The sequence below is a fragment of the Vombatus ursinus genome, unplaced genomic scaffold (assembly GCF_900497805.2).
Source record: "Vombatus ursinus unplaced genomic scaffold, bare-nosed wombat genome assembly UNPS02005659.1, whole genome shotgun sequence".
Taxonomy (NCBI): domain Eukaryota; kingdom Metazoa; phylum Chordata; class Mammalia; order Diprotodontia; family Vombatidae; genus Vombatus; species Vombatus ursinus.
In genome coordinates, this window is record NW_020945437.1 from 23,460,455 (window position 1) to 23,483,276 (window position 22,822).

At 42.6% G+C, this 22,822-nt stretch overlaps 1 protein-coding gene across 1 annotated transcript in view; it reads left to right on the top strand.

The window, feature by feature from the left end:
• The window catches only part of CHRDL2 (chordin like 2), an 83,310-nt gene that overhangs the window by 54,632 nt on the left and 5,856 nt on the right, over positions 1–22,822 (top strand). Inside the window, exons 6-9 of the mRNA XM_027848288.1 lie at positions 1,282–1,337; positions 8,878–9,046; positions 10,911–11,105; positions 16,488–16,658. Coding sequence (XP_027704089.1) covers positions 1,282–1,337; positions 8,878–9,046; positions 10,911–11,105; positions 16,488–16,658 — 591 coding nt within the window. The remainder of the gene's footprint in view (positions 1–1,281; positions 1,338–8,877; positions 9,047–10,910; positions 11,106–16,487; positions 16,659–22,822) is intronic.

Here is a 22,822-nt window from a genome sequence, read left to right on the forward strand (position 1 = left end):
GGAAAGAGACAGACACACTCACAGGAAATGTAGAGACCTGTTTAAACTTGGTTCTTAAGTGCCAAAGGAGGAAGGCTGAATAGTTTTAATCCTGGAAAGCCTGCATGGGATTCTAATTTCTCTAGCCCAGAAGAGCAGGTAGGAGAGAAGGGAGGGTTGTAGATGAAATTTGGGTGACCAATGTGAGAAGGTGGCAGATGAAGGGACAATACATATCCAAAAAATATTGGAGAGACTACAGGAAAACAATTACACTAAAGTACTATTGATGGAGCTGTGAATGGGGAAAGCCATTCTGGAAAGCATTTGGGAATTATGCTGAGAAGTCACTAAACTTTTGGGACAAAATTTGACCCAATGATATCACTACTAGTTCTATACCATAAAGAGATCAAGCAAAGGACACATCTGTACAAAAAATACTTAAGCAGTTCTGTTTGTGGTAGCAAAAAAAACTGGAAACTAAAGGAAGGCCCATCAATTGGGGAATGACTGAACAAATTATGTATGTATTGTAATACTACTGTGCCATTAGTATATATGTGTGCATGTGTTTATGAACTGTTGCAGAATGAAGTGAGCAGAATCAGAAAAACAATTTATATAAAATCAACATTGTGAAGGCAAACAACTCTGAAAGACTTCAGAATTCTGATCAATGCAAAGAACCATCATGATTCCAGAGTAGCATGTCATATTTAAATAGAAACAGATCCTGGCGGGTAGCATATTGACTTAGAAAGCCACAAATTGACATTATCTGTGTTGTATTGTATTTTTATTTATTTTGTTAAACATTACCCAATTATATTTTAATCTAATTGGGGCAGCACTTGGAGAGTTTTGGTGATGGGCATGAGTTTGACACCTCTGTTCCAGGGGACTGTTAAGGAAGCCTGCTACCCACATCCTGACAGAGAAGTGATGGACTTAGGCTGCAGATTGAGATATACATTTTCATGTGGTCAATGTGGGAATTTATTTTGCTTGACTATGTATATTTCTTACAAAGGTTTTGTTTTTCTTTTTCTTTTTTTTTCTTCAATGAGAGGATAGAAAGGAGAGATAATGAATGCTTAAATGCTTGGTTTTTTAAACTTTATTTTCAGTTTTAAATTCTCTCCTTTCCTCCATCCCCTCCCTCACCCATTGAGAAGGCAAGATTGTTAATGTTTTAAAAAGAAAAAAAATTTAAAACGATTCATAACCAAAGAAAATACCAGAAGCAATCCAGTTTGTATGCTCAACACCAGAGTGTCTGTTTCTACCTTGGTTTTCCAGATGGGTCATATGAGAAATCAGCTGAAGAAGAGACCCTGCAGTTATACCGAGGAGTGGTAAGTGTATGATCTTTCCTATGCTCATCTCCAGTGCAGCCTTGCCTGGGAAAGAGGAAGAGGGATTCAGAGTCCTGGCACAATCTGGCTCCTCATCCTCTTTTAGAACCTGCTACTCTTGCCAATTCCATCTTTTCTCTCACCTTTCTACAAGAAACTAAGTACTTGTCTCTACTTCTTCCATCTCCCTCATTTCCCCTGTCCAACCAGAGTCACAAAGTCACAAAATCCTGTCCATTTGGCTTTAAGCTAGTTCAATTCAAGCATTGATTCGGCAGAGATACCATGGCTTAGTAAATAAAGAACTGCCCTCATTGTTAGGAAGACACAAGTTCAAGTCGTGCCCCAGACACTTACTGGCTGTGTGATCCTGAGCAAGTTATTTAACTTTTCAGTTTCCCAGATGACTATCATTTGCAGACCTCTATTGGTGGAGACAGCTTCCTCACTGGGAGCGCCTTACACCGATGAAATTGCAAGTCTGGACAAAAAAAAAGTAAGTGGCCAGACACGGGTTTGACTCTGGGGAGACTAAGTTCCCTGTTGTAAAAAGAGCTTCAAGTCAAATGGGATGGAAAAAGCACATACACAGTAAAGACAATACAACGGCACAGGGCATAGAGCACTGAGCCTGGAGGCAGGAAGACCTGAGTTCAAATGTGACCTCAGACACTTCCTAGCTGTGTGGCCCTGGGCAAGTCACTTAACCCTGTTTGTCTCTGTTTCCTCATCTGTAAAATGGGGATGATAAAAATAGCCCCTCCCTCCCAGGCTCGTTGCAAGGATCAAATGAGATATTTTCAAAGTACATAGCACAGTCCCTTGCACAGAGTAAGTCCCATATAAATGCTAGCTGCTGCTGGTGGTGGTGTTATTACTACTCCTAGACAGTCTCCAATGTTCTTACTAGCTCTAACTCTAAATCCATAATCCTATAATTTCCACAGGTAGAGAGGAGGAAGAGGGTGATCCATGTGGGCTAGGCTAAATGAATGTGACGTAGCAGGAGAGGGCAGGACACAGTCAGAGTACAGCTCATAGTTTAGTTTGAGTAGAACATAGAATTCATGAAGTATTTGGAAGATAAGACTAGACAGGTGGGCTAGAGACAAATTGTGCAGGGCCTTAAGTAGCCAAATCAAGGGTTTCTATTTTAGCTTGGGAGCAATGAGGAAGCTGCTGAAACTTTCTTTAAGCAGGAAAATGACATGGTCAGGTCTGCAGAAGGTCTTCTCATCTTCTCGTCCATCCTCTCTTCTCCATCATGCACCCACTGCTCTGGTCTGGGCCTTCATCACCTCTTGCTTAAATTGTTGCAATGGTCTCTCTGCCCCTCTTCCTCCCTGTGATCTTTTCCGTCTCTAGTCAATCCTTGATGCAGTTTTCAAAATAATTTTCACAAAGGCCTGACCATTCCCTATCAGAATGGGAGCTGTTCCTTACAAGTAGGGATTATTTTATTCCTCGTACTTGTGTCCCCAGCAACTAGCACAGTGTCTGACTGGTAGATGGTGCTTAATAAATGCTTGTTAATTGATTAAATGATTGATACCACTCTGAAACCTTCAGTGGCTCCCACTATAAATTATCCATTTTGGCCCATAGGATTTGCTCTACTAATACCTCAGCTCGTGATCAGAACTGATCTCAAGAATCTTTTGCCCTCTGACCGATCAATCCCAACTGAAGCCCTGAGACCAGTGGCCTTTGCTTTTCTGCCTGCTGGGTCCTTTGGTTCAGATGAACCAAATCCCTAACCACCTTTGCCCTATTCCCACCATGGCCACCGTCATGGCCCCAAAGACCATAATGGCATCTCCTGTTCTAGGACACTACCACACCAATCTGAGATCTGCCCACCTCAGGCCTCTAGTCCATTCTAGTAATCTGATTCCTGGCTCCTTTTTATAGCATAGCAACTTCCCAATATAATCTACAAATTGAACCCTTGTAACAAGGAAAAATCGTTAAGTGAAATTTATCAACAAAGCAATCAAGTATGATGGGATTTGGCACTCCATCTTTGTTTCTACTAAACTGGGGCTAACTAGGGCATTAGGGGGAAAAAGATGGGGGCAGAAAGTAGAAACTATCTTGTCCTACTAGGGTGCTTCCCATCCCACTTCAGCAAAGAGCCCAGTTACCCCCAGAGTCCACAAATGATAATAACAGCCAGAGGTCCCATTTCAATCAGTTATGTATTGATTAAGCACCTACTATGTGCTGGGTGCTAGAGACGCAAGTGAAAAGAATGAAATGACCCCTGCCCTCAAGGAGTTTAGTTTCTAATGGGAAACACATGAATAAGAACATAGATAACAACAAGTAGCTATATAGATATATCATTAAGTATAAAATGGATAAACACAAATATATTCAAAGTAATTAAAAACCAGGAAGTCCAGGACGGAAGGCACTAGCCTTGGAGGGATCCGGAAAGACTTCCAGCAGAAGAAGGTGCTTGGACTGTGTCTGAAAGTAAGAGAAGGACTTTATGAGGTCCAGACAGGGGGTTATTCCAGGCACGTAATATGGCCAATGCAAAGAAATGGAGATGGAGTGCACTATGGGAGAAACAGAGAGTTTGACTGAATTGCAAAATGTGAGAGGGGAAGTCTTGTCCATTGAGATTGGAAATATATGTTGGGCCATGTTATGAAGGGCTTTAAAAGCTACAGAAAGCTGGCCAGGTGTATTGATGAACACCTATAATCCCAGCTGTAGGAAGACTGAGGATCGTGGATCACTTGAGCTCAGGTTGTCTTATAATATAATATATTGTAACATATCAATTAATAATTGAATTATTAGTAGTAATATTATTATTATTATATTATATATAAAATACTTATAAATTATTACAAGTAATTAAGTAATATAATAGGGCTAAAGCTGTTTGGGTGTCCACACTCAATCTGACCTCAATATGAAGAGTTCCCAGGATCAGAGGGCCACTAATGGACCCATGGAGGGGCAAACCAGTCTGGATTGGAGCAGAGGTGGTTTGAGTTTCTGTGCTGATTAGAATTGGAATTGCAGTGGTGCGCTCCTAGTCTAGGAGAGCTAAGCTGACCTAGGCTCACAAAAACAAACAAGCAAAACAAAACCCAGATGAGTTTTGTTTGTTTTCTATTCCATAATATCATAGATCTTAGAAAGGTAGAGTTAGAAAGGATCTCAGAGGCCATCTACTCCATCCCTCTCATTTTGCAGATAAAGAAACTGAGGCCCACATGGGTAAAATGATTTGCCTGAGATTGTTGTTGAGTCATTTCAATTGTATCTGGCTCTTCATGACTGCTTTGGGGTTTTCTTGGCGAAGATACTAGACTGGTTTGTCATTTCCTTCTCCAGCTTATTTTACAGATGAGGAAACTGAGGCAAACAGGGTTAAGTGACTTGCCCACAGTCACACAGCTAGTAAGTGTCTGAGGCCAGATTTGAACTCAGGAAGAGGAGTCTTCCTGATTCCAAGCCCAGTGCTCTATCCACTGTACCACCTAGCTGCATGCTGAAATTTCAAAACTGGTTTTTACTTCTCGATTCTTCTTTCTTTCCTCTGTATCACTATAGACAAGTTTTCCCATGTTTCTTTGAGTTTCTCATATTGGTAGTTGCTTACGGCACAGTAATACTAAGGTTTACAAAGTTATTTCCTCACAACAATTGTGTGAGAATAAGGAGTGTGAATTTGATTATCCCCATTTGACAGGGGAGGAAACAGAGATTCAGGGAGGTCAGGTGTTTTGTCCAAGGTCACACAGTGAATTGGTGTCAGGAGACAGGTTCAAATCCTCACATTCCCAGCTTCCAATCTAATGCTCTCTCGATGACTTCATTCCTTTAGCCACATATATACTCTTCTTGGCAGATAGAGTCCAAACTCCTCCTCTATCTAACACTCAAAACTCCCTCTCCTCACCTTCTGAGCACCCACCTCACATCCCAGCCCAGACCACATCCAGACAAACAGAATCAGTAGGTGTTAAGGAGAAGGTATGTGGACAGAACCCTAGATTCAGGCGTATGCTGGAGCCAGCTCAGATCAGCTCAGGAGAACCAACTATTATATTTTCAGTATAAGCATCACACCTCAGAAATCAGCAAATGCTACAAATCAGAGCTTAATTTATTATTTTGTTGATTGTCTAAGTTTAAGAAAGCAATAGAGGAAATGTTAATATTGCAGACTACACTTAGAAGTGTGTCCTGCATTTTCAAAGAGTTGGTTATTAAACATTTACCAGCCCTCCCCAGTTTAGATCAGGAAGTCAAAGGTCTTGGGTTTCAGTCCTGTATCTGCCATTCATTTGCTTTACAATCCGGAGCAAGTCATTGCCTCTCTCTGGTCCTTGGTCTCCTTGGTAAATGAAGGAGCTCGACTACATCATCTCACCATTCCAACTCTGCCATTTTATATTCATAGAATGACAGAATGACTTGAGAGTTGGAGGGGAAGCCTGCAGCCATCCAGTCTAACCCATTCCCATGACAACATAGTCCACCATTGGTCACTTGGCCTATGTTTGAGGACCTGCAGTTAGGGGTGCCCATTGCCCCTCAAGGCAGCTCATTCTACTTTGGGATATCCCTGTCAAGAAGCCTTTCCTGACATCCAGCCCAAATTTGTTCTTCTGCAAAGTCCACTCATTTCTCCTGGTCTTGCCAATTTTGGAGCCAAAATGTAGTCCACAAATCTATTCCCCTTCTCTCTGAAACCCTTTCATATACTTGAAGACCACTATAATATCTCCCTTTAATCTTCTCTTCACCAGAGTAAACATGCCCACTTCCTTCAATAGATTCTCATGTGGTATAGACTCTTCCTCATCCTGGTTGCCTTCCCTCAGATGATCTGTAGATGACCAATGTCCTTCTTAAATGGTGGTTCCCAGAACTGAATGCAATACTCCAGATGTGGACAGACCAGGGCAGCATAAAGAGGGACAAACTATGTCTGTCTTCATGCAGCCCATGATCACGTTCATTTTTTAATCTGCTATGTTATACTGCTGACTCATATTAAATCGCTAAAAATCCTGAGATCTTTTTCAGATATATTCAGGGGTGTGCTGATAAACGCTTAACAACTGGCTCTCCAGAAAGCAAAATATACTTTTAGGTTTAATTAGTATCATTATTTCCTCCATTATTTTCTTATGCCTAGATAATCAGCAAAACAACAACTCAAGCTCTGATTTGTAGTATTTTTCTAATTTCCAATGTATAAAGGTTCACACTGAAACTTTAACAATCAGCTCCCATGAGCCAGTTTGAGTTGGCCAGCTCCACACTCCTGGACATGTTGCTGTTTCAACACATCTTCCTCATCTCATACCCGTGAAGCCAATTTTGCAAGTCTATGGCTAAGACTTTACATTGAACTTTATTAAATTCAGCCCAATTTTTTAGCCTCCCAAAATAAGTTGGGTTACTGACTCCATCCTCCATTCTGTTAGCTGCCCCTTCTAGCTTCGTGTCGTCTGTGAATCTGAAAAGGATGCTGTCTGTGCCTGTGACATCTTCTGTGTCTCAAGGTCCATTCCTTCTCTGCCAGTCTAAGATTCCAATTCTATGGCGAACTCCTTTTTAGCCTAGAATGATGTTGGCCAAAGTGAGGGGACTGAACGTGTTGGCCTCCAGTGTACCCTCCATATTTTCCCCTTCCCCTTCCCCTCCCCCCCAGGCTCCCTTTCCTTGGTCGTTTATCTTCCTTTGCCTTCCTTCTCTCCCAGTCACAAGATATCTATGAAGCTCAGTAATTGTAAAAGTCAGGAATATGAGCTTGCCTGACCCCAGGGGAACCTTCTTCCCCTTCTCTTTTTTTTTCCCCAGAGAACATTCCCTTACATGATATGAATTCTGCTCCTGACTGGACAGCCAATAGTAAACTTGTCCCCAACACATTATCTTGAGCTCTCCAAGCCTGGATCCACCACCCATACTTTCTGCCTGACATAGAGAAGTCTCTATGTACTATGTACTATGTACTATGTACTATGTACTATGTACTATGTACTATGTACTATATACTAGTACACGGTCACATAGGGAAGGGTTCTGAAGAGACCACAGCTCCCACTGCTTGCTTAGTCAGCCAAACAATAAATGTTTATTTAGCACCTACTATGGGCCAGACATATATAGTATTTGTCTGGGGAGAGTAGAGGTCATTTGATCCATCTCTTTGGATCTGGCAAGCCCATACTTAACTGACTCTAAATCTATAGGCTGGGCAGTTAGGTGGTGTAGTGGATGGATGCGTCTTCCTGACTCCAGGGCTGGCCTCAGACACTTTCTAACTGTGTGACCCTAGGCAAGTCACTTCACCCTGTTTGCCTCAGTTTCCTCATCTGTAAAATGAGCTAGAGAAGGAAATGGCAAAACACTCCAGTATCTCTGCCAAAAAAAACCCCAAATGGGGTCACAGAGAATTGGCCATGACTGAAACAACTGAATAACAACAGAGACCTTAACCTCCCCAGGCCCTTGCCAGTCCTAGGTCCTGGATCAAATGGGGGCCTTTGAGGTAACCCCCTTGGCTGCCTGCCATAGGGCGGGATGGTATATCAAAAAGAGTGCCAGATTTGGAGCTAGATGACTTGAGTCTGAGTCGCAGCTCTGAAACCTTCTAGCTAGGTAACATTGGACAAGTCACTTATCTGAACCTCAGCTTCCTTATCTGTGAAATGGGAATAATAATACTTGTCCTATCTGCCTCATCAAGTTGTTGTAAAGATTGAATAAGACAATGAAATTTAATAAACATTTACTAAGCACCTACTATGTGCTCAGCACTGGCGACACAAAGATGAAAAAAGGACATAGTCTCTGCCCTCAAGGGACTTACAATCTAATAGGGAATTATAAAAAGCGTACACAAAATAAGTGTACCACAAGGAAGAAATACACACAGACTTCTAAGAGAGATTTGAGAATTATCTCTCAGAGAGTGATTGGGGTGAGGTGTGGGCATCAAGGAAGGAAGATTAAGTACATAGACTAAAGAATCAGTCATAGGCTACGAGAATGGAAAGGGCCTTAGCACCTAGAAAGTCAAAGCTGGAAGGGCCCTTAGGACAGAGAATATCAGAGCTGGGAGGGGCCTTAGAACATAGAATGTCAGAATGGGGATGGGAGACAATTCCATTCCTGGTGGGAGGGGAGCATTGTGAGCTGTGCTCAGAGAAGACAGAATGAGATCAGGGAACAGGGAGAAATCCAATGGGTCTCAAACAAAGAATATGTGAAATGGAGTCATGGGAAATGAAAAACTTTGCAGTGTTCTAGAAATGCGATGTTCTTACCTAGTTACTCCTCACAGGGCTGGGAGATGCCCTAACTCTCTACACCCACCTCATCCCTCCGGCTGCCCCAGGAATTTGTGGCTGAGGATCTCTCCAGCTCTATCAGAAGCCATCTTCTTCCCAGCTTGGGGAAGCCTTTCTCAGGATCTCACCTTAGCCTGCCTTTCTGAGGTCCCCATCTGGCCCCAGGTTCTCGCCCTCCCTTGAATCAGCCTGGTATTTTTTGTTTGCAGAGGCACTCCCAGGACCCATGTGTTAACCAGAGTGGGAGCAGGCGGGCACCAGGAACCACAGCACCCACAGGCCTCAGCTCCTCCCTGGGCTTCATCCCCAGACACTTTGGACAGAAGGGGAGCGGCAGCACCACTGTCAAGATAGTCCTCAAAGAGAAACATAAGAAAGGTAAGGTCTGAGGTGGTTCTGGGAGTAAGTACACACACCAAGGAGTCAGAGTCACAGACTGTTAGAATACAAGGGGTCTTAGAACCTAGAATGTCAGAGCCAGAAGGGCCTTGGAATATAGTATGTCAGAGCTAGAAGGAACTTTAAAAAGGAGAATGTCGGAGCCGGGAAGAACCTTAGAACACAGCATGTCAGAGGTGAAAGGGGCCTTAGAACACAGAATGTCAGAGCTGGAAGGGGCTTTAGAACACAGAATGTTAGAACTGGGAGAGACCTTAGGACACAGAATGGCAGAGCTGGGAGGGGTCTTAGAACACAGAATGTCAGAGAAGGAAGGGCCCTTAGAACCCAGAAGGTCAGAGGTGAGAGGGGCCTTAGAACACAGAATGTCAGAGTGGGGGGGATCTTAGTACCTAGAATGTTAGAACTGGGGGGCATCTTAGAATACAGAATGTCAGAGTTGGGAGGGACCTTAGAACATAGAATGTCAGCTGGAAGGGGTTTAGAACACAGAATGTCAGAGCTGGAAGGGGCCTTAGAACACAGAATGTCAGAGCTGGAAGAAACCCTAAAAATCATCCAGTTCAACCAACTGATTTGACAGATGTAGAAGAGGATGCAGACAGAGGAAGAGAGATGTGTCGAAGTTAATACAGCTAGTTTGTATCTATATGGCACTTTAAATTTGATCTCTGATAAGAACCCAGCACTTCCAACCTTTCTGGGACTTTTCCCATAACACCATCCTGCCTTGACCCATGCAGAAGGGTATTCTCTATTCTTCCAGAAGACTGGCCACAGAGATGGGGTGTGTCCACTCATCCGCAGGGAGGGCTAATATCACACTCCATATCCCCCTTCATGAATCTAAGATTCCACAAATTTAAGATTCTGAGGTTCTGTGACTCTAACATTCTGCAAGTCTGAGATCTTGATCATCTAGGATTAGAATGGTGCTATTGTGATGTTTTATTAATCTAAGAGTCTATGATTCTCGGTGTCTGGCCTTCTATGATGCCGTCATCCTTAGGTCCCAGCAGCCTCTCAGCCTGCCATCCTCTGATTCTAATCATTGGTGGTGGACCAGGGTGCTGAAATATGGGCAGGATAGGTAAAGAAAGTAGAAATATTTCATAGGTTGTTGATTTCCAAATGACCCTGCAATCTGAGAGAGGGAGGGACTTCTCAGGGTTTTAGAAACTAAGAATGTTTCTCTAGAGCAGCTGGAAAAATCATCCTTGTGGTCCAAGACAAATCGGGGAGACCCAAAGGAAATCAGACCCAGAATCACAGACCTTCAGAGCTGGGAGACACTTCAGAGGCCATAACCTCCCTCCCAGTGCCAGAATGCCCTCCAGAGCCAGTCTCTCTGCCTGGATATCACCAGTGAGGGAAACTCACTCTCTCCCAAGGCAGTTTGTTCCATTGTGGTACAATTTTGATTTTAGGAAGCTTTTACTTTTCCTGAGTCCAAATCTGCATTAGACTTCATTAGAAATTGAGTGACCTGCCACAAAAAAAGCCATGGAGTGAGCCAAAGACACTCAGACCTAGAAGAAGGGTTCTTAACCTGGGGTCTCCGAATTTATATTTAAAAACATATATTTTGATAACTATTTCAATATAATACTTTTCTTTGTTTTATTTTATGCATTTAAAAACATGATTCTGAGAAGCCATCTATAAGTTCTAGTAGACTGATAAAGGGGACCATGACACAAAAAGAAATGAGGAACCCCTGATTTGAAGATGTATGTCCCCATTCAGACTGAGGACTTCCCCAGGGACAGGAACAGGCTTCCTTTGCTCTTTCTTGCCACCCCTGAGGAGCCCAGCTCTGACTTCAGGCCTCTCTCCCCTCCAGCCTGCACGTACAATGGGAAGACGTATTCCCATGGGGAGGTGTGGCACCCAGCCTTCCGTTCCTTTGGGCCCCTGCCCTGCATCCTTTGCACCTGTCAAGATGGCCGTCAGGACTGCCAGCGGGTGACCTGCCCCAGGGACTATGGCTGCCTCTACCCAGAGAAGGTAGAAGGGAAATGCTGTAAGATCTGCCCAGGTACTGTGTGGGTGAGGAGGCGGGAGGGGCAGGACACACGGGCACCAGCGGGACACCAGCTAAGACTTTCAGAGTCTCAGAACCGTAAAGGCCACAGACACTAGAAAAGAGCCCTAGACCTACCTGGAGTCAGATGAGAGCTAGGTTCAAAACTTGCCTCTGGCACTTACTGAGCTATGTGACCATGGGCAAGTATGTCCCCCCTCTCTGAGCTGTAGTTTCCTCCTTACCTGTAGTACCTACCTCACAGAGCTGGGGTTATTTTGGGGAGGCAATTGGGGTTAAGTGACTTGCCCAGGGTCACACAGCTAGTAAGTGTTGAGGCCGCATTTGAACTCAGATCCTCCCCTCTCCAGGGCCACTGCTCTATCTACTCCACCATCTACCTGCTGCTCTCCTGGGGCTCTTGTGAAGACCAAATAAGATGATAAATATCATGTGATCAAAGGAAGTAATAAATCTTTTGCAAACCTTTGCCATGCTATTAAAATGTTGTAGACTGCTAGAACCATAGACTCAGAATCTTAAGACCATAGATCCTCTGAATCTTGGAACTCAAGTCAACAAGCATTCATTAAGCACCTACTGTATTCGAGGCACTGGGGTAAGCCCTGGGGATACCAAGAAAGGCAAAGGCCCCCATGCATACATACATACATATATAAATATGTATAGGTATATGTTTGTGTATATGTGTATGTGTGTGTACGGAAGGAAGGACAGAATCCTAAAATCAAGGAGCCTTAGAACAATATAATCAGGAACTCTTAGAAGAATAGAATCTTAGATCAATTAGAATCTCAGAGCTAGGAGGAGCATTCAAGGTTATCCTCCAATGAGGGGGAAGTGATTTATCCGAGGTCACACCCCTAGTTAGTGACATCACAAGGAGCCCAACCCAAGTCTCCTGACTCTTACAGGCATCTTACTCTGATACTCCCACTGCTTTGTTCTGGACAAGAGGGGGATTGGGTATATTCCATTGCCACCAAGGACAGGGCAAAAGAACATGGATTGGGAATTTTAGCAGATCAGATATAAGAAGGAACTACCTGGTAGTATGTGGTCCCAAGGGGAGGTGGGGGCATGACAAGAAAGGCTCCCAAAATGAGATAGATGGCATTCATTGGCTTAGACCCAAACATAAAATGCGAGGGCAAGAAGGGACTTTAAAGATCATCCCTGGCACAGCTAGGTGGTGCAGTGGGCACCAGCCCTGGAATCAGGAGGACCTGAGTTCAAATCTAGCTTCAGACACTTACTAGTTGTGTGACCCTGAACAAGTCATTTAACCCCGATTGCCTTCAAAAACCAAACAAAAATAAATATTATCCCTATTATACAGAAAGAGAAATTGAAAATTAGAGAAGAAAATTGATCCAAGTGCATCTGAAGAGACAGGCCAGCATCTTTTCCATGACACTCTTCAACCCTGTACTTAGAGGAGATAGATTTTGACTCAATATAAGAAAAAATTTCCTCGCAGTCAGAGCTGACCAAAAGAAGTGAGCTCCTTCTTCCTGGAATTGTTTAAACGGAGGCTGAATAATCATTTGTTGGGGATTTCTCATTTGGAACAAAATCTGTATATGAACTTCCAATTTTCACAGAATCACAGAATTTCTGAGATGCAAAGGGCCTCCATGACCACCTCACTAGTCCCTAGCCAAAACCAAATCTCCACTACAACACAAGTGGTCATTCCATTCAGCCACTACCCAAAGACCTCCAGTCAAAAGCAACCCACTGCAATCCCATTTCACTTTTAGATACTTCTAATTGTTTGGAAGTTTTTCCTGATATCAAACCCAATTCTGACTCTCTACAACTTCCATGCACTGCTCCTGGTTCTCCCTTCTGAGGCCAAAAAGAACAAATCTCATCCAGGTGACATCCTTGGACCAGCTGTCATGTCCCTTCCAAGCCTCCTCTTCTGATACCTGCCTAGCATGGACTCAAGGCCCTTAACAATCATGGTCGCCCTTCTTGGGACACTCTTCAGCTTATCAATATTCTTGGTAAACTGTGTCACACAGAACTAAACCCAATACTCCAGGTGCAGAATACAGAGAGACTATCAACTCCTTATTCCTAAAAGCCAGGCTTCTTTTAACCAAGCCCAGGATTACATTGATTTTTTTGGTTGCCACATCACATGGTTGATTTATATTGAGCCTGCAGCCCACTAACCTTCCAGATCTTTTTCTGGACAAACTGATTTCTACCCATGCCTCCCCCATCTTTATTTGTGAAGTCGTTTTTTCACCCAAATGTAAGACTTTTGATTCTGCCCAATCTTCTGATCTTTCAAGATCTTTTTGGATCCTGACTCTTGTCATCCAGTGTGTTAGCTAACATCTCAGCTTTGTGTCATCTGCACATTCTATGAGCATGCTACCTATGCCTTTATCTAAGTCCAGCTCTGTCCCTGGGGCACTCCACTGAAGACTTCTTATCAATTTGTCATAAACAGCTACTTTTTGAGGCTGACCCTTGATCCCATTACAAATCCACCAAATCTGTATTGTCATTTAGCCCACATCTTTCTTTTTTTTTACTCCAATAAATCAATCAACAAGGATTTATTAAGTGCCTACAATGTGCTAGGTACTTTTCCACAAGAACAACACAAAATAATGGAGTCCCTTCCAACTCTAAATTTATGATCCTACGGTTACCTACCCCTGGCTTCCATCTTCTGCATGTATTCTTTTAAAATTAAGTTGGATGGTATGTTCTCTGTGCATCCACATTGGTTTCTTCTGACAACTTCCATTTTTCATTTCCTTTTGTGTCATCAGAATTTCTGCCCTCCTCAGCTGACTTCCTCTTTTCAGAAAATCCATGGCATCCCACTTTACTTATTCTTCATCTGAATTCTTTGAAATCTGCTCTCCCTAAATCTAAGGTGCTTATTAGACCACATTCAGCTTCATTTTCTTCCTCTATCACAAATTCTAAGATGAGGTGATCACTTCTCCCCCTTACGGTTCCTATCATCTTCACCTTAGTATCCAGTTCCTCTTAGTAAGAATCAGATCCAGAATAAAATTCTACTTTGTCAGCTCCCCCACCTTTTGAAAGATAAAATTATCACTAAGACAGATCATAAAGTTATTAGTTGCTCTGCTCTTAGAGAGAACTCCAGCAGATATCTGGATAATTGAAGTCCCCTAACACTATAATATCATATATTGGTGCCAGGTGAGATCACCTAGTGGGAAAAATCATTCACTGTAAATAAATTGTCTGGTATATTCTGGTCTGACTAATTGCTCTACTTTCTATTTGCTCTCTGCTTGGAAAAATGGATTTGCTCATTATTTATCATTTGTGATGGTCTTTTGGGTAACTAGCATTTTGTGGGACCTGTTTCCCAAATTTCTTATCTATTTCCTCTTCTGTGCAGGTGGTCTGTAGTATACTCCATTGATAGAATCATTTTTGTTTCTTCTCATTTTGATCATCATGTAAATGTTCTCCACCATGCTACCCTCCTCTAGTTCATTTCCTCACAATTCCACCTTCTTAATATCTCACTTCACACCTATCCTGTTTATTTTGGGCAAGATACACTCATCTGGAGACTTATTCCAGTTACATGTTTCATCCCACCAAGTCTCAGTGGTACCTGTTTGTCTTGTCTTATGACATCTGGTTTTTCTTTCTTTTTGCCTAAATTTTGTGCATTTGTATATGACCAACAGAGAATGTGGATTTTACCATTGAGTGTTTTCTCAGATTTTTGCCCACCTGGATGTCTCAGCTGTTAGTCTTCTTCCTTTTCTGAAGGATGTATTATAGAAAGAATTATAGCTCAGGAGTGATTCAGACTCCTACAGAGGTTCTTAACCTGGGGTCCATGAACTTGGTTTTTTTCAAAAAATATTTTAATATTTAATATTCAAGTATTTTAATATAATTGGTTTCCTTGGCAATCCTTTGGAGAGGAGAAACATTCTTCTAAATTTGTGCTCCAAAAGAGAACATATGAGGTTCTAGATTTTCTCTGAGGAGAAAAAGGAAATAGACTTTGGAAGGAAGATAGGTAGGGGAAAGCTCAATTCTCAACATCTTTCCAGCTTGCCTACCTAGACAATTATCTTGGAAAACAAAGTGAAAAGAATCTTCCTTCTCTTCAAAGGCTCTTGGTCCTCATTCCAGCTGGTAAGGTCAAGTCATAATTTTCTCCACCAATAAGGAGAATCTTACACAAATACTCCATGTTTGGACCCAACTGACAAAATAGCTAAACACCACAATTATGGCTCTTCTTTCTCCTAAGTCTTCTCTTTTCTAGGCTAAATATCTTCAGTTCTTTCAACCATTCTTCATATGACATAAACTCAGTCTTTCCCTAGTTTCTGTTCCCCTGATGTTTTGTAGCATATCAATATCCTTCCTCAAATTTGATGGCCAGAACTTAACACAATACTCCAGGTGTGGTTTGACCAGGGCTGAGTATAGAGAATCACTCCTGGATGCCACACCTCTCAATATAGCCTTTAATCACGTTAGCTTGTCTGACTGTCACATTTTATGTTGTTGACTCCTATGGAGCACACTAAAACCCCCAGATCTTTTTCAGACAAGCTATGTAGTCATGCCAGCCCAACTGGTATTTGTGAAGTCAATTTTTTTGAACCCAAGTCTGAGTTTACAATATCCCTATTTAACTTCATTATTGGATTCATTCCAATGCTCTAGCCCAGAGATATCAAACATGTAGCCCATGGGCCCCATGAGGTTGTGTGGCCCAAACCAGATTAAAATGTAATTGGGAAATACTTAATAAAATAAATAAAATACAATAAAGCATAGATAATGTTAATTGGTAGTTTTCTAAGTCAATATGCACCTGCAGAAATCCATTTTTATTTGAGTTTATCACCACTGTCCTAATCTGTCAACAACTTTTTGGATCTTTTTGGCCTTGGACCTTTTCAGCTTGGTACAACCTGCTAGAGTTTATACTCCATTGGCATTGCCTTGGAGATCCCAGGGCCACCTCCATGTCATAGTGAGGCATTGGGGAGGGCCTTAGTGCAAGTATCATTATTTCTCATGTATTTTACATTATTTCTTATAAATTATCATAAGTGATGATTAATCATTATCATTATTTAGAGCAAGTGTAATTATTTACATCTTAGATTTTCTTGCCTAAAATTTAAGGAAAAATTATGATATGGAGAGGGAAGGGGCAATTTTAAACCAAGGAAAAGTGCCTGGCCAGTCCCAGGGAATATTTCTGGGCTTTGGAGTGGCCCCTTGTCATCACACCTCCAAGGAAGTCACCTCTTCCCATCATGCCTAGGGCCATCCCTAAAAGTGAAGCATGGTAGAGAACAGGAGAATTAATGAATCCTTTGTCTCTTCCAGAGGACAGGACCAACCCCAGTGATGAGGTCAGTACCACCAGATGCCCAGCAGGGCCCAGTCAGGTACTTGTCCATACTCTTGTCTCTCCAAGTCCTGAAAGCCTGCGTAGAATTGCCCTGGAACAGGAAGCCTCTGACTACGTGGAGATTTACATATGGAAGCTGGTAAAAGGTGAGCAACCATTAGTCAGCTTGGCCTGGAGTGGTCCCAGTCCTGCTCTCATGAAATAATGGAACCTTAGAATCACAGATTCATAGGATAGTGGAACCATAGAATTTTAGAATCAGAGACTTAAAGAATTTGAAGAGACAATGTTCCACTGCCTCACTAAGAGATTTCTCTCCTCCATGGATCCAGTGGCGTAATGCTATCAGTGTACTTGAAATATTTATCTGTAATGATTATTATGATCTCAATAACATCAGTGACTCTGCCTTGTGAATTTTACTTTATAATCATTCCTCCAACATCCTTTTCAAGGATGCTGTATGGAGGATTGCTATTCAGCTATTATTTAGAATAGACCCCCAAGGTCCCTTCCAACTCTTTAAGCCTTTTGTTTTGTGGCTTTACATTTATTCCCGTTATATTTTACCACAGCTTCAGTCTAGACCATCCAAATCCTTTGGACCTTCACTATGGCTTTGTATCATCTGTAAATAGGAGAAGTGTAACAGTTATGCCATTTATCTAAGTCATCAATAAAAATGTCAAGCATTGGATCCTCTCTCTAAGCTGACAATGAGCTATTCATGACTACTTTTGAGGTCCATCCATTCAACTAATTCTGAATCCATGTAGCTGCACTACCAGTTAGTCCACATTTCTCCACTTTGTCCACAAGGAGAGTAGGACGGATTTTGTTTGATGAAATCCTATAACATTTCCTTGCCCTACCAGTCTGGATATCCTGTCAAAAACAGAAGTGAAGTTAGTCTGCCATGACCTGCCATGATGACGTCATGTTGGCTCTTCGTTATCACTGTTTCCCTTTCTAAATGCTTACAAATGATCTCTTTAAAAATGCATTCTAGAATTTCTCAAGAAATTGAGTGAAGTCCAACCCACAAGCCTATAGTTTGCAGATCCCAGTGTTTCTATTTTTGAAGTTTGAGACATTTAACTATCTTCAGTCTTATAGCATCTCTCCCATTTTCTCTTTTTTTTGGTAGCAAATTTTATTTTATTTTTTGCATTTTATATTTCTCCCTCTCACTGCCCCTCCCCAATTAAACAGTAAAAAAAAAAATTCCTAATGACAAATGTGCATAGTCCAGCCAAACCCACATTGGCCAAGTCCAAAAATGTACCCCTCATTTTGCCTTTTAAATCCATTTTCTCTCTGGCAGGCATTGCTCCTATTCTCTGAGATCTTTCAAAGATCACTAGCAGTCACTCAGCAATTGCACCTGCCGATTTCTTTAAGTATCCTGGGATATAATTTGTCTGGGACAAGTGAATTTAATTCCTTGTGAGCAATTAAGTGCTCCCTTACTGCCTCTCTCCTTATCTCAGTGAGAATAGGAATATAAAGTAAGACACAAATTCTGTTCTCAAAGACTTTAACAAATCATTCACTGAGTTAGTGAATTATTAGGAAGGTAAGAACATTAGCAAACGTTTGTTCAGCAACCATATGATACAAGGCACTAGAGGGAAATCCATGTAAATATAAATGCCCAGAGACAAATGATGGCTACAGAAAGTAGACACCATAGGGGCTTAGAAGACACTGGTGCCAATCCAGGTAGTCAAGGAAGGATTCATGGAGGAGAGGAGGTTTGAGTTGGGCTTTGAACGACATGCAGGATTGATATAGATTTACTTGCTCAGCTTGACCTCAGAAGGCAGAACCAGGAACAAATGTGCAGAGGATGAAGATGTAGGAACTGCATAGAGGTAAATTTCAACTTAACTCTGACAAAGATTCCCAACAATTAGGGATGTACAAAGGTGGAATAAGCTCTAGGGAGTATTGAGTTCCCCTAGGGAAATGGAGGTAGAGTAGGGGCTGGAAAATCAATCAATCAATCAATAAGCATTTGTTAAGTACTTCCACGTACCAAGCATTGAGCTAAGCACTGGGGAGACAAAAAAAAAAAAAAAAAAAAAAAAAAGCAAAACCAACTCCTGCCTTTGAGGAGCTTATATTCCATTATAATCAAGGAGAAAAGAAGATATAAGATACATACAGAATAGATCAAAGGTAACTCTAGAAGGGAAGTCTCTGGCAGCTGGTGGGAACAGGAAAGGCCCCCTGCAAAAGGATGGCATTTGAGTTGAGTGTTAAAGGTAGTCAAGGAAGCTGAAAGAGGAAGACAAGGAGTGAGAGCATTCCAGGCATGTAGGACAGTCAGTACAAAGTCACGGAGACCAGAGATAGAGCGCTGTGAGTGAGGAACAGTATGTAGACCAACATGGCTGGATTGTAAAGTGTGTAGATTGGAATGGTAGGATAGGACCAGGCTGTAAAGAGCTTTAAATGCCCAAGGATTTTATATTTAATCCTGGGGTTGATAGGAAGTCACTGGAGTTTATTGAGGAGGGGGTGACATGGACAGACCTACTTTAGGGAAAGTCACTTTGGCAGTTGTCTGGAGAACAGACTGGAGTGGGAAGAGAGCTGAGGGAGGGAGACCGATGAGAGACTTCTGCGAGGGGTGATGAATTAGGGTGGCGGTTGGAGAGAAGGGGACTGAAAGAAGAGCCGTTGTGAAGGTGGACTCTGCATGTGACGACAGATCAGATATGATGTGAGGTAGTGTGAGAGAGTGAGGAGGCAGCAATGACACGGAGGTTGCAAACCTGAGTGACTGCAGGGACGATGGTACCCTCAACAGTGACAAGGAAGCTCAGAAGTCAAGGGGGTTTGAAGGAAACAATGGTGTGTCTGTTTTGGATGTGTTAAGTTTGAGATGCCAACGGGACACCGAGTTTTGGATACATGATCTGGGGGTCTTTTGCAGAGAGGTGGTCATTGAACCCCTAGGAGATGATATCACTGAGGGAAATAGTGTAGACAGAAAAGAAAAGGTCCCGTTCAGAGCCCTGGGACGCAACCATAGTTAGGGGGTATGGCATGGATGGAGGTCTAGCTGAGGAGCCTGAGGACAGGTCAGCCAGGCAGGATGGGAACCAAGAGTGAGCAGTGTCATGGGAGCCCAGGGAGGAGAGGGCACCCAGGAGAAGAGGGTGGCCGCCTGTAGGGCACGTGCAAGAGGGGATTCCTATTGGACTAGATGCCCGCCGAGGGGCCTCCAACTCCGGGATTATGTGGTTGTCTCGAAGAGGTGGAGAAGAAGGGGGAGGATGTTCTAAGTGGGAGAAAAGATGTGAGGAAATGTAGGCAAGAGTTTGGTTTGTTCAGAACACACTGAGGCTGGCCTGATTGGCTACAAGGTTTGTATGGGCAAGCTGTAGAAAATATGGTGAAAAGGGGAGACTGGAGGTAAGAATCTTAAGGGCCTGGAATGTCAGGCTAAGGAGCTCATACTGCATCTCATAGAAAATGCAAACCCGGAAAAGATGCAAAACTTTGTCTTAAAGGATGGTTTAAGGAACCTGGAAGAAGAGAAATCTTAGCAAGGAATGGAGGATAGAATATTTGTTTTCAAATATCTGAAGGGTTATCATAAGTTAGAAGGATTCAGGAGTCCCTGGAAGTAGGAGGATCACGTGTGTGGAACAGTACTTTTAGGAGACAATTTGGGAAGATGGAGTCAGGTAAGTGCATACATAGGGAGTGGGAAGGAGGGAATCCTAGAGATGTCACTTTTATGTTGGTATGACTGCAGTGGTTAGATCCCCTTTCCTCCTGTGTGGCCCTAGGAGGCGGAATCAAAATCAGCTGTGGGGGCAGCTAGGTGGCTCAGTGGATAGAGCACCGCTCCTGAAGTCAGGAGTTCAAATCCAACCTCAGACCTAACACTTGACACTCGCTAGCTGTGTGACCCTGGGCAAGTCACTTAACCCCAATTGCCTAAAAAAAAAAAATTAGCTGTGGAGGATGGGGTTGGGGTGTGTGCAGGGGAAGTCTCAGGGAGGTAATTTTAGTCTGGAGAAAAGGAAGAATTTTTTAACCATCAGAGCCATCTTACAACTGAATGGACTACCACAAGAAGGAATGAGTTCACGGTCACTGGAAGTATCCAAACATATACTAGATGATTCGCCTGTCCAGAAGAACATAGAGTAGAATTCTACTCTGTGTGGGATATATACCTTTTGAGAGTCTATGGGGCAGTGATTCTATGAGGGACTAGATACAGGGGTGAGGAACCTGTAGCCCACCCCTGGACTAGAAACATAGCCTAAGCCACAGGGCTCCTTTAGCTAAAAGGGGGGAAAACACAAAAAGGAGGCAGAGAGAAGCTAATGCAGCATTTCTATAGAGACTTTAAGATTTACAAAGTGGTTTATGTCCATTATCTACTTTGATCCTAACCATGACTCTGTAAGGTAGGTAGTATAAACACTATTATCCCCATTTTGGAGATGAAAAAACTAAGCCTCAGATGAGAAAGCTACATACTCCTGATGTAACTAGCCCAGTGTCTCACAGCTAAAAAATGGCAGAGATAAGACTAGAACCCAGGACTCCCCCGCTGAAGTCAGGGCTCACTCCTCCACCCCAGCTGCCTCTCTAAATCTTCTCTTCCCCTACATCTGTCCCTTGTAATGTTCATGAATCTAGGCCCAAGGTTGTGAATATCCCTTAATCTAACTGAAGTCCCACCTACCTCCTGGCTAACGCCTGGCCCAGGCCCCAGATTCTGAGATAAGAACCACATGCCTGTAGGCTGCATATTTGGCTTACAGGATGCTGAATACTAAGCAGAGAGTTTCAAAACCAGTGTTACAAGAACTGAGCCTTGGAAGAGGGCAGTGATGATGCTGGCTATATCAAGGAAGGGATGATGAGTAGAAAGAGAGGAAAGATGAGTAAGAAGAAAGGGGAAATGAAGAGGTGGTGTACAAAGAGCTTTGTACCAGTACGAAGAGGTAATGAGTCCAAAGGAAGAGGTGATGAGTTCAAAGGAAGAGAAGATGACAGAGTAAGAGGTGGGTAAGGTGAAGATGGAGCTGGTTCACATTTGGGGACTTCATCCTGGCAGTCACTTCCCCTAATTTTCTCGTTTGTAAAATGGAGAAAATAATCTTTGCCTTCATTTCTTCATCAGGCCATTATGAGGAAAGTGCTTTGTAAATCTTAAAGAGCTGCAGGAAAAGGAGCTATCATTATTATTATTATTATTATTATCATCATCATCATCATCATCATTATCATTATTATTATTATTTCTAGGTGTTGTGAGATGGCTCATAGGAGATATATAAAGGCTGTGGGTCTGGGGTAGGACCCAAGCCCTTCTTGGCACTGGCTCCTTCAGTCTGTGCTGGGGATGGGGGAGGAGGGAGGCAGGTAACCCCAAGGTTCATCCATTTACTCAACAACCATTTACTACTAAAGGTCAGCTGTGTGTTCAATAATGAAAAAATCAGGAATGAGGCTGACTTGTATAGTAGGATATCTGTCTCAAACAAGGCAGGTCCCCCAGTCCACTGGTAAGACCTTAGCTGGGGTATCATGTCTATTTCTGAATACTATGGAGATGGACATTGACAGATAGAAATATATCCAGAGGAAAGTAATCAGGATGGTGAAGGATTCACCACCATGATATATAAGGATCCATTGAAAACAACAGGGATAGTAAGTGTTGAGAAGAGTTAAAATGAGTTCAAATATTGCCTTAGCCACTTACAGCCTGTGTTACCTTAGACAAGTCATTGCCCCTCTCTGAGTCTCAGTTTCCTGATCTATAACTTGAAGGGGCTGTCCTAATTGATCTCCTGACTCAAGTCTCTCCCATCTTCCACACAATTTCCAAAGTGATTTTCCTAAAGCACATATCATTCCCCCACCTTGGCCAACTCTAATGGTTCTCTATGACTTTTGGAATCAAATATAAACGCTTCTGTTTGGCATTTAAAGCCCTTCAGGCAAGCTGATATGAGCTTTTCATTGTTGTTCAGTTGTTTTGCAGTCCTGTCCAACTCTTCATGACCCCATTTAGGGTTTCCTTGGCAAAGATACTGGAGTGGTTTGTCATTTCCTTCACCAGCTCATTTTACAGATAAGGAAATTGAGGCAAACGGTGTTAAGTGACTTGCCCAGGGTCACACATCTAATAAGTGTCTGGGGTCAGATTTGAACTTGAGTCCTCCTGACTACAGGTCTGACCACCTAGGTGCCCAGTATGAGCTTATTCCAGTATAACTTGGAGCATCTTTAGCTCTCTTGACACTGAATGGATGCCAATGGACTTCCCACT